The 12,500-nt window shown below is 48.6% G+C and overlaps 1 protein-coding gene across 3 annotated transcripts in view; it reads left to right on the top strand.

Moving 5' to 3' along the window:
- LOC144170047 (uncharacterized) overlaps positions 1-12,500 on the top strand; it is a 299,096-nt gene that overhangs the window by 184,473 nt on the left and 102,123 nt on the right. For all 3 annotated transcript variants that reach the window (XM_077699564.1, XM_077699562.1, XM_077699563.1), the window contains exons 3-4: positions 5,536-5,606; positions 7,813-8,187. In XM_077699564.1, coding sequence (XP_077555690.1) covers positions 5,536-5,606; positions 7,813-8,187 — 446 coding nt within the window. The remainder of the gene's footprint in view (positions 1-5,535; positions 5,607-7,812; positions 8,188-12,500) is intronic.

The following is a 12,500-nucleotide window of genomic DNA, read 5'->3' as shown; positions in this document are numbered from 1 at the left end:
TGAAAATGGAAAAAAGAAGGGGGCCCAGAACGGAGCCCTGGGGTACACCACTTGTTGCTTTGTACCTAAATGATGTTTGACCGTTAACACTTACATAGCAATATCGCTCCTGGAGATAGCAACGTATAAGACCCACTAAAGAAGCGTGAACATCTAACAGAATGAGCTTGGCAAGCAATAACGAGTGGTTGACTACATCAAAGGCCTTGCTCATGTCACAGTAGACCGCATCAAGCTGGCTTCTACCAATGACTGCTGGGACAGCCTGCTCCATGAAGCATGCGAGGTTTGTGGAAGTTGAGCGACCACGCATGAAGCCATGTTGATTAGGAATGAGGACGTGTTTAAGTGAGAAAGACAAGACCGTATGAAGAGATAACTCGAATATTTTAGAGGCAGAACAAAGGAGCGACACTGGCCTATAGTTCATGGGGTCAGTTTTGGGGCCTGACTTGAAAACAGGGAATACACGAGAAATTTTCCATGAGCGAGGGTACGCGCCAGACCGGAGACAGTTATTAAATATTGAGGTGAACACAGGAACGAATATATTTGCATACTTTTTTAGAATTGCAGCAGGAATACCATCTGACCCAGAATAATAATAATAATAATAATAATAATAATAATAATAATAATAATAATAAACGCATTTCCCCATAGACTGGTTGAGAGAGAGAGAGAGAGAGAGAGAGAGAGAGAGAGAGAGAGAGAGAGAGAGAGAGAGAGAGAGAGAGAGAGAGAGAGAGAGAATTGTTTGATGAGAGCGAGAAGGTCGGCCCTGCATAATGCTGGGCTTGCTACTTGAGATGGTTGGTGAACATGTAATGAGGGTTAAATGCCAAAATTAATAATACAAATGAGAAAAGAAAGAACGAAAGAGAACCTATCAGACGGGCACACGCACACACATAAACATACAAAAAGATAACATAAGGACGTTATCACGATAACATAAGGACATTATCTATGCTACTACTTCCACGCATGAAGCCCTACATTTATGGCGGATATACTGCCCTGTTTTCAAGGTCCCAGCCCAGGCGCTCTAAATCCATCTTCTCCATAACCTTGCCAACGCAGCTCAAAAGTGTTATTGGTCGGTAAGAGTTCATATCCCCTGGTTACTTGCCTGGTTTGAGAACTGGTCTCACAAGCCCGATATTCCAGCTGGCTACGATGCGCTCTGAGCTCCAGGAAGAATTGTAGATGAAGACTAACTGCTGAAGGGCCTTCTAAACAAGATGGGCTAAGCTGGAGTAGGAAATCTTGTCGGAGCCTGGTGCTGACTATCGGTGGTTGTGAAACATTTATTCGAGTAAAAGAGGTTCGCACTTGAAAGCGGGAGAAGCCCTCAGACCAGGGCCTCTGCGGCGGCTGCGGTCCTGCATGCCCGGTCCACCAACTGTCGCTGGTCCTCAGGGTACGAACTGCATAGCGCGCCCTCCCACTTCTCGAGGGTGGGGTTGCGAATAATGGGGGCGGCTGGTGTGTTTCAGCAAGCCCACGTGGTGTGGTGCAGTGTTGGATGTTCGCTGCAGTGTGGGCAAGTTAGTGGATATACTGTGGGGTGTATGATGTGCAGGAAGCTAAGGTGGGGGTATGTGTTTGTAGCTGCCGCCAGGCTACAGCCTCCTCTCGGGTGAGCTTCTGGTGCGGTGCTGGGTAGGCACATCTGGCAAGGCGATGGTGTTGCAGAAGTGCAGGTCATTGTTACAGAGTTCCTCGCCGCGGAAGAGACCATTGTTACGTCCAACGCACATCGTGTCACGAAAGAATGTCGGGGTTCCAGTGTTCACCACCCCCAGTCCTACCTGACTGGCCATGTCCAGTATGCGACAACCCCTCACGGTGAATTTGTTACTTCCCTAAGCAGGGTGATGAGAATTTAAGTCACCTGTTAGCACATGTGGTGACTGGGTAGCCGTGAGCAAAGTACTAAGCCGTTTGGCGTCCAACTTGGCGTGGGTTGATACATATGCTGCGATTACAGTGAACGTAATAATTTTATGTTGCACCATAGCTGCCACATATTCATTCGACGAGTCCTCGGGCACAGTGTGCAATATAAATGTGAAGTCATTCCAAATCGCAAGTAGAACACTGCTTTGGTCTCCGCCTGGGGCGGGTATCCAGAATCGGGTATCCAGAATCGGGTATCCAAAATCTGGTATCCAGAAAAGCGGATTTGGGAAGACAGCCGGGACCCTGAAATAGCTATAACTGGGAAACAGTGCTTTTGTACGAGTTGTCGGAGATCTGAGAGGCGGCCACGGAGACCGCGCGCGTTCCATTGAAAGACAGTAGGCTTGTTACGAATTTCATTTAGTACAGATAACGGAAATGTAGACGTCGTTGTTACCACCATGGAGATAATATCGGCGAGACTAAATCAATGAGAGTGAGTATGTCATGAGCTACTGCGGTGGAATGAGAAGTGAGGAAGTTGGTAAGGGTATCCAGTATCATTCCCACCAAGTGGAAGACATTTGTCGAGAAATGGCGCTTGTTTTGATCGCGCAACTGTTTGGATCGTCTGCGAGGTGCGGGTTTCGGCGGTTCTTTACCGAGGCCCTGCGTAGGCATAGTTGCAACATGATCTGCAGGTGCTTGCTCATGCGGAGGCGCGCGTGAAGGAAAATTTCGAACATCTAGCTTTGGAGGAGTGGCGTTCACCCTACCCTGCTTGCTTGCCTTTCTAGTTGCAGCTGGCGCATCCTTGCGGAGAAAATCACGCGGCTTCCTCAATGCAGCCTTTGTCGCCTTATAATCCATATTTTCTGATATTCGCAGCTTGTAGATGGCTTTCTTCTTTTGCCGCACAGAGCAATGAAAATCTGTCGATTCATGCGTCCGTCCACAATTTAGGCAACGGAGGTTATCAGTGACGTAGGCGGAACGGTCATGATCCCCACCGCAATGAGGACATCGCAGCAAAAGCCTGCAAACGCTATAGCCACATGACCGTAACGCTGACATCTGGTGCACTGTCGGGGAGTCTCGTGGAACTCGTAGACCCGTTATACCGGGTATAGCCCAGGATTACATGTTCCGGAGTTGTCTCTGTGCAAAACACAATCCGCCCATTCTCAGATTTTTCTCCTAAGTGCCGAGCTGATGTAACGGGGACACTCTGCTGCACTTCTTTAAGGATTTCAGAATTTCTCAGGTCTACAGAAACGTCCTTGATCACCACACTCCACCGCTTTTCGGGCGGGGCTCGCAATCCCTCGTATTTTTTTTTTCTTTTTCTTTTTCTTTTTCGTTACTTGGTCGGTGCCCTCTTTCTCTCTCAAATCCCTGACAGTAATGCCACCCACAGTCGAGAGTTTCAAGAAGCCTTCCGTAGCGGCAGCATTGCGTGTGTGCAAAGGCAGGGGGTTAAGGCGGTGATTTGGTGTGACTTGAAGAACACCGCCAGGAAGAACTTTCTCAAAGGAGTCTTTTAGTGTTAGCGGATTAAAACGGGGGATCACGTTCTTTGAGTCCACGGGCTTAATAATAACTGCTGGGTTGTGCCTTGGGGCGCTTACATGAGGCTGTCTGTCAAAAGCGAGGTACGAGCGCTTTGTGCCACGACGGCGCTTTGAACGCAGTACGAGTTCGAAACCATCGTTTTGGTCACACGTGTTGAGCTCTTCATGATTGTAGATGACTGTAGAAGACATACTTGTTATGTCAGAAAGCATGTCCACCGTCTCGCGCAGCTTGTACATTAGCAGAGCTGGTCGTGCAAGAGTTGGCGTGAGAAGTTGAAGCTAGTAGCCCAGAAGCTTGCGTCGTCGCGAATGGAGGTCCCGCTGGGTCCCCAGATGTTGGTAGGAAGTCGTTGGGCACAGCCGCCGGGGTGGCATGAAGCATTTCAGGAACTGGGAGCGGAATAGCGATTCCCTGCTGGTCGCTGAGCTGTGACCCGAGAGCGATTCGTAGCGAGCCCGGCGGCGACCCTGGCGGTGTCGCGCCCGCCATCGTGAACAAATTAATGTCAGAGGCTTTAGATCAGTGGTCAGTACTCTAACCAAGAGGAAAAGGCTACATTATGACGAACGGAGCTGGCAGAACAGAGCGTCGCTTCGTCTTCGTCTTTCCATAGATCGGCTGGTCGGTCGAAAAGCTCTAATAAGATCTCTCGACACACGGCGCGTGCTTGAAGCCGGGCTTCCACTCTGTCAAAACGGTTACTTGAAAGTCGCGAGAAAGAGGCGGTTCTACATAAGACAATACACGCATCGATCATGAAGAAGGAGTACAGTATATTCCTTTATCTCATAAACCACGCATCGGTACACATTTAGGTTGTTCGCATAGTTGCGTTTACTTAGTGGTCGGAAAACGTCGCATGGGCTCGTACTTCGTTTGCGATTTGGGTCTCTGAAGGTTATACGATAGATTGAACTCACTTTCAGCGAAGGTTGGACGCACTTTTAGCTTTCCCGCTTCTCAACTTTATTTAGGTAGGGATGGTAAATTTTATGCGCAAGTGGAAGCGACACGAAGGTGTGCCAGAAAGGGGAAAAAAATTCAAAATGCAGCGGAATAAACTACGCGCGATGTCTTTGACATGCAATAGCATTCTTAACCTCTAAAGGCCGTATACAGCTATAAAAGACGGTACGGGCTGCTGCACACCACCGTTCCCTTTCCAGCAGGTCCTCTTCTGTTACATGGCGGTCAGCTGCGGGGCGCCATCCCGGCTGTGGCAGATATCCAGCTTTACGGCTACGGCAGACCGGTGTTTTATGAATCCAGGAGTACCGCGAAAGCCAGGAGAAGTAGAGAACTAAATGCTCCTGCATTCGCAGTACACTGAATTGCTGATTGCTACAGCTGCATGTGTGTGTGTGTGATAGAGGGAGGGAGAGGGGGAGGGAGTTGGATACACACACAGGAGCTTTCAGCAGCTAACATTAAGATACGCAGAAAATACGGCTTAAAACATGTCAGAACACCGACAAATTTGAAGACGACAGATTTGGTAATAAAAGATAACGGTGATGGTGCCTCTCCTGCGCTGCAAGTATCAGTGATATTCCGTAGCACTTCGAATTTGAATACCCCCCCTTTGAAAGGACCCGTCAATGACATGAGGAGCGTGATGGGGTGAAGCGTGCTGCAGGGGGTTCTTTGAGATTTCGCTCCATAAAATTTCGATGGGAGCCCATCACACTACGGATTTCCTCGACGTGCCCAGGTCAATGAACTTGAGATTGCATGTCATCGATAGAGGTCTGCTCCCACTCAAACATTCATACCACAAGTACACCAAGACATGCACAAGCGGAGATAACCCGAAGCTCTGCCTCTGACCGCAGAATGATGCAGAAGGTTCGTTGACGTTTATAGGTACTATAAAACTGTTTGTCGCGCGCTGAATTTATGGACGGCCAACTAAAACGTCCTCGGTTCTATCGACTATACATAGCCGCGTGTACTGGCGTGTCGTATGCACGTCACAGTTGCTCGACTAGCGCCAGCCAAATATTTATGATTCTCAAGGCATTCTTGCCCCTCTGCGTCTGTTTGCTCTCTCTGCAGTGTCGGTGACCTGGGCAGCGCCGCCTTTATTCCGGACGACTTGCTGCTGTACTCCCGGGGCAGTGACCGAGGTGAGTTCTGTTACTCCACTCATGGCTAGCTTGGCATGGAGTTTCTCAGTACAATACAGTACGGCACAGTACAGTACAGTACAGTACAGTACAGTACAGTACAGTACAGTACAGTACAGTACAGTACAGTACAGTACAGTACAGTACAGTACAGTACAGTACAGTACAGTACAGTACAGTGGGGTATAGTACCGTATACACTATAAGGCGCTGCAGTAAAAGCTTGTTAATTCGAACTCGGTTAATTAGAACTTCCGGTTAATTCGAACTCACGCCTTGGTTTCGGCACAGCCCCGTATATTTCAGTGGTGGAAACCTCCCGCTAATTCGAACGCGTCGGTATCCAGAACGGTTAATTAGAACTATGATCCCCCGGTTCCCATCGCTCCTCGAAGATGAAGTCGGCCCAGAGTGATTACAATGTGTTGCAAATCCAAACAAAACCAAATTTACTACAGATGCAAAACAACGAAACCGAAAAACAACAGCGTGGCGCGCGCTACGCTTCTGCAACAGCTTATTTTGCTCCTACAGAGGGCGCCAGTGCTCCGGCGCATGCCATTATTATTTATGAAACGGTATTTACGAAATCACCTGCCACAAACGTATAGTAGCGCCTAATTCGCGATAACGACTCCGGAAGTGGCGTCTTTGTGTTCTGCCCGCGCAGTGTGGCACGATTTTCATTCATTCTAGCGCCCACCCGCCCGCTAATTCGAACTCCGCTTCATTTTTATGGTCTATTCGAGTTCGAATTGACGAGCTTTTACTGTACCATGATTCAGCTTCACCCAAATCCACTCTTGTGCATTGTGGTGAAGCAAATTTAACGAATGACACCGAAGAGCCTATCGTTTGACTCAAAAATGGATCTGCGCTGTGACATCGCGCAATGCAGAACGTAACACTTGCATTCCGTGATGCCGCAGCGCAGACGAGACTTCTCGGTCAAATCGTATGCTCCAAGCCATCTTTCGCCGAAATTCAATTGAGTCAATCTGCTTACTGTGGTGAAGCTGAGCCACAGGATTGTTTTGTAGTGGTATAGTATAGTATAGTATAGTATAGTATAGTATAGTATAGTATAGTATAGTACATTATAGTATAGTATTGTATTGTATTGTATTGTGTTGGATTGGATTGGATTGGATTGGATTGTATAGTATCGATAACGTAACGGTCGCTTAAGATGGAATTGCAACAACAGAAGTATTTGCACTTTTTAGCAAACAGCTTTCTTGCTAAATGAAACTCCTTGGGAATAAAACATTTTATTGGCCACTTTATGAAATGTTGGGCAACATGACAACATTACAGCATAACATATGCAGAGCTCCATCTTCTATTGCGCGCTCTATATATCTAACATATTTACTGTCGTATAGAACATTAGGGCATCGTCTATTGTATCGAGGTAATTGTATATTTGGGTATGCCAATCGATAGCATCAAGAGGGAAAATGCAAATTGTTTCATTATGCGCCTTCTTTCACCCGTTCGTTCGCTCGTATTGAACTCAATTTCTACCAGGCTCGTGAGCGGCCTCACCAAAAATAAACATTTATACGAACCAAAAATTGCACACACGTACACGCTCGTGCGCGCGTGCAAAGGCGCTAGTATGATGTATGATGTTCTAGTATGATGTACTAGAACAGAAAAAAACACATCGGGATATCCTCGGCGAAATTAGCGCTAAACGAGAACCCCTAATAGTTTGTTTGTTTTTTAATCAACACTGCCAGAACTCCAATAGATCTTCAAGATGTCCCAGACCGCGAATACTCCAACCTTCTACTACCCCTTTCCCTATTTCACCTCGAGTCCTACTACCCAGATAAAAGCTATTTCTCTATATATATATCTCCCTCCCTCCCTCTCTTTCTCTCTGTCTGTCTGTCTCTCTCTCTCTCTCTCTCTCTCTCTCTCTCTCTCTCTCTCTCTCTCTCTCTCTCTCTCTCTCTCTCTCTCTCTCTCTCTCTCTCTCTCTCTCTCTCTCTCTCTCTCTCTCTCTCTCTCTCTCTCGCTCTCGCTCTCTCTCTTGCGCGCGCGCTTATTGTTCTAATTAATTTTGGTGTTTGGACACCGCTTCGAGACAAACTCAGAAAACGGTCGTAGTATGTTGCCTGTTAAAAATCCTACAAATTTTGCATTTGAAGCTGACTTAGCGATAAAACAGGAATCCCGTGTCACCATTCCCGCGCAGACGAGACTGACGACGCCGTAGCGAGCGCTACGGAAGACGTCGTCATGGAAGGCCGTCTCCTGGACAGTCCCTGCTCTGACGTGTGCCGCGACGCGAGGTGCCTACCCTCCTCGGGCGGCCGGTCGCCCCCGCCGGAAGACGAGGAACGCGACGTGGTGGGCTGCTGCGCCGCGCACTCGGAAGAGGCCGGCTCGGCGCTGCTCTTGGAGGGCTCGACCGGCAGCGACATGGACACCATTCCCGAGGAAGAGAGCGCCTCGGCGAGCAGCGAACTGCTCACCGAGAGCAGCCACCTGGACAGCGACCGGTCTGAGGGCGAAGAGGAGGACTCGTCCGAGTCCCCCATGCCCAGGGACACCCCGGAGGACGGCTCCGGTGAGCTCTTGTCTTTTTTAGGGCCAGTTCCATTTGCTAGTCTTCGGCGCTCCAGGTACAGCCCGAGGGTAATCCGAGGACAGGGGGGTGTCATATAGGAACGCGAGTTGAAAACGAATGCGTACCTGCGCAGTTCGCGGTGGGTCCCCCCGCGACCTGTATTTAAAATGGCACTGTTTTATTTTTGAAAGTGAAGGGCATTAGCAGAGCCACAGGAAATATTGCGGTATCGGTTTCAACTCGTTATAACATGGCAACTTGGGCTAGTTAGTGCAGATTCGGATTCATGATGAAAAGAGCGCAAGCAACACAGGGGAAAAAGTAGAGGGGACGGCGCACAGGGACGAGGCACAGCCCTGTGCGTCGTCCCCTATTCTTTGTCCCTGTGTTTCTTGCGCTGTTTTTCATCATGAATCTGAATCAACTTGTTATTCCTTTCTAAGTGGACTTACGTCTTGGCGATCAGGAGAAATGAGCGCACAACGATTGAACAGTCGTCCACGCGTAGCCGTTCAGCAAGAGGCTACTGTGGGTGCTGGTTCGCCTTTGTCTTTTCTTTGCGTACCGACATGCAACGAAGACAAAGCCAGTCGCCGGATCCCATCTCGCCAAACACTGTCGGTCAGTAAACGTGTGCCACAAAGGGAGAAACCGGACGTTTGAAATAAAGCCATTGTCACTGCACTCGTCGCTATCGTCGACGCGTCGGCTGTTAGCGCACGCAGAAGTGGTCTAGAGCAAATAGTTTCGCACCAAGCCTTTTTCGTGTACAGGGTAGGAGAAAGGGGAGGAAGCCCATCGTTGTTGTTTCTGTTCTTATTTTATTGCGAAATCTTTCAATGGACTTCTCTGCAGGTTTCTTCGCGCAGCCCATGTGAACGAAATTAGCATCTCAGTGAAGCCAATTTTACGGCAAAAGTGATTTTCTGGGCAAAGACAACTTCGCAGGCATGCCACTCTTCGCTCGTCTGGAAACAACCTGCTACTGTCTGATCGGTGGCTTGCAACATGGAATAACGAGAGAGAAATATGCCATCTGTGAAAACGTTTTTTCGAAACACTCAAAGCATCGTTTATCATCGATACAAGAAAAATCTAAGCCCTTTTCTTACGAGAAAAATGGTTAAAACTTGAAGCTTTCTTTTATGCAACGTGAGTCAAAGTCCGAAATCTAAACTGATCGACCGTGTCGGAATGAACAATCGTCATTTTCATAACGCGAGGGATTCAGCTTCGAAAAGGCGCTTGATGTGCCTTTTGTGGAAACCCATTGGGTAAGTTGGCTTTCCTGCAGTGCGTTGCGTGCGTGACGACGGACGGCACCGGTAAAGCACAGAGAGGTGCGCTTTAAAAAGCTTTGAAATGTTTGATCTTCCAGTTAAAAATGGGCTGTCATTCAGCCTTTAGTGCTCCTTTAGCCAGATATTCAGGGGGAACATTGCCTTGAAACTGCACAGCGCCTCGTCTATAGGAATGACTTCGATCACGTGACACGCCATGTGGGCTAACTGTCTTGCATAAAGCAAGTGGCCTGTCCTGCGCCACCTCCTCGTATGCACTAAGACCTTATTTCTTCTCCGAACGGGCCTTGTTTTAGTCCCCGCTGCCCTTATACCTTGCTCGCGTGCAGTGTATGCGAACTGTCTGAAGTAAGCGACGCCGTGAGCTTTGCAGCCCTTCCGGAGCTCCTCCCAACGCCGTCTAGACAGCAGCCTCTTGTATTTTTATTCGTCCTTGTTTCTTTACCGTCGTTCGATTGCTTGCCGCGAGCCCGGATCCGTTTATAAGGTCACCCGTTATCGGCCACTGAAAACAGCTGCTTAAAACGGTCCCGTCCCAGGCGCTGAGGAGGTGCGCAGGCCTTCTTCGTTTAGGCTGTACAGGCTGCCCCGGGACGATGAGGGCCGTAGCAACACCTACTTGACTAGGATGCCGTGTGATGTATCTCACGGCCGCCGCTTTATCGCGACTGCTTTTCTGCTAGTCTTGCCGTATTCCGGCGGCCACGTGGTGACATTTGTCAATGTTTGAGTGCTGTACCGGTAGATATTATGACGCGATATTTGAATATCGGGGCCTACTTATTTGCATGGTGTTGTTCATAGCAGTCGCCGGTAGAGGTGCCGATATGCGATCTCCGGGGCCGCGGCGCGTGCTGGTCAGCGAGGGCCACGCGCCAGCGCACCCTCCGAGATGGCCGACCGGATTAGGTGGAAAAGCCGACCACGCGCATGCGCCTCGATGCGGCCGCCGCGTGGCCTTTCTTTGCTACTTTTGCATCGCTTTGGCGCCCGCGTGAAATACTTGCGTGAAACTGCCCAGGGGGGACACCGCGGCATTGCGGCCAAGCTGTTCCAGCAGCACGCTCGTGCAATATGCATATCCCGCGTCCTCCGGGATTTCGCGCTTATAGTCATTCTATTAAGGGCGAAGCCCGTTAGGGCCCCGGGCTGTCGGCGCCTCCTGTCATCGCCGTCGTCGTTTAATATAGTCACGGTACTAAAACACCTGGACACTCGTTTTCCAACGCCTCGCGTTAGAACGTTTCATCTCCGTCGGCAAATACGCGTGCCAAAAGAATACACCGGGACACGCGTTTTACAACGCCTCGCGCTAGAACGCTCCGTGCTTCAAAGACACGACACTTTTACATCACAGCTGTATATCCTACCCCCCCCCCCCCCTCCCAACTGTTTCATCTCCGTGCGGGAAAACGCCAAGGCGCCAAGAACGCAATTATACACTGCATGCTTCGCCCCTCCCCAGGTTTCACCTTAGTGGAAATGGCCCGGTTTTTTGTTTGTTTTTCTGACTAAAAGCGATGCAGCAGTATTATGTGCCTTCCGACGTTACCGTGTTTGACCACATATTGTATGCGATTCGAAGAAGGAAAATTGTAGTATGTTGCATGCAGTTAAGCGAGGCTGTGATGCGAATGAGAAGGGAATGTTGACGGGTACTGTTGCCGCGGGTTGTTGTGATAGCCATAGCAGGCAGGCGGGACTGCACTTGATCGCGGCATTCACAATATCAGTCAGCACGGAGCAGATGTCATTGTGCCTGCAAGTGTAACGGATGTGCAGAATCGAAACATCGCAAGCAGAAGCCGCCAAAAAAAAAAAATCGTCTGCTTTGAAATGCAGTGCGGAATGCTTCTCAGTGATTGGAGAGCTTTGCACAGAGGGACAAACTTCAGGAGAGCGAATTACGCAGGGTTCATATAATGAGATCGGGTATGATTTTGGAAGAAAAGAAATAGCAGGTGACCGATAAAGACCGAGAATACCTGCATATTTTGGGTGTACCACAATAAAGAAGTACTGCATAAAGTTTGTTTTGTTTTTGCGCTGTATGATGCTATGGATCGCAGACATCAACTCACCCAAACCCACACTCTGCTAAGCGAAGTACGTATTTTTCTCCGTTTTCAACACAGGTTAAGATGTGTCGATAGTTCGTGCCCTAACAAACACTGCGAGCGGGATCAATCACAAGTCTAGACGGCCGCCTGTAGAACATACTATATACCCGTTTCGAATTACCAATAGTTTTTTTTATCGAGGGCACTCAGTAAGGCGCTCAGAAATGATTTGGAGAAGCCCTGAATACGCGTATCAGATGCACACCCTTCACCAATGTCCGCACTCTACGCCCTTAGCGACTATCGTGCAGCAGGCATTGACCCCACATTCCTTTTCTTCTAGCTTCGTTATCTTCAGGATGTTTCTATGTTTCTGTAACTTACGATAAATGAGTAAGCATTTCACACGCGAGGTTACGAGTACCGCAAATCACACTTTACGAAACTTCACAATAATATCTTATTCGATTCGTTGATTTTGCTTCAGCTTGCGTGTTTTTGCGTGGAACCACGAGGAACAAACACCTTGTGAAATATTTCGCTGCGGGACAGAAAAACAGTCGGGGCAGTTTAAAGCGTGCCCATAAGTTTTCACGCAAGTTCACCGGCTAAGTGATACTGGCAACGCCACTATTCCCCACTCGAATGCCTGGAATCTTCTTTTTTTTTCTTTGCTGACCGTTTTTAATTGGTTTATCCATATAAACAGAAATATTAGATTCATACGGTGCGAGCCCGTTACACACGGGGTTAATTTAATCGACCAGATTTAGGGAAAATCTCCAAGGTGGAGTAAGTTGTTACGAAGGAAAGTTCTCGAATTATTCCGCTTAGCAACCATGATTTGCGGTTGATAAGTGCGTCTTTTATTTACTGCTAACATATTACATGAGCACCACATGCACTGCTCGATTGTCAATTAAATTCAGCGCGAAATTTGTTTAGTTCACAC

The sequence above is a fragment of the Haemaphysalis longicornis genome, unplaced genomic scaffold (assembly GCF_048455015.1).
Source record: "Haemaphysalis longicornis isolate Haplotype H1 unplaced genomic scaffold, Haemaphysalis longicornis Haplotype H1 scaffold_2, whole genome shotgun sequence".
NCBI classification, from domain to species: Eukaryota; Metazoa; Arthropoda; class Arachnida; order Ixodida; family Ixodidae; genus Haemaphysalis; species Haemaphysalis longicornis.
The sequence above is the reverse complement of the archived record's forward strand: the minus strand, read 5'-3'. Positions and strand labels throughout refer to the sequence as shown.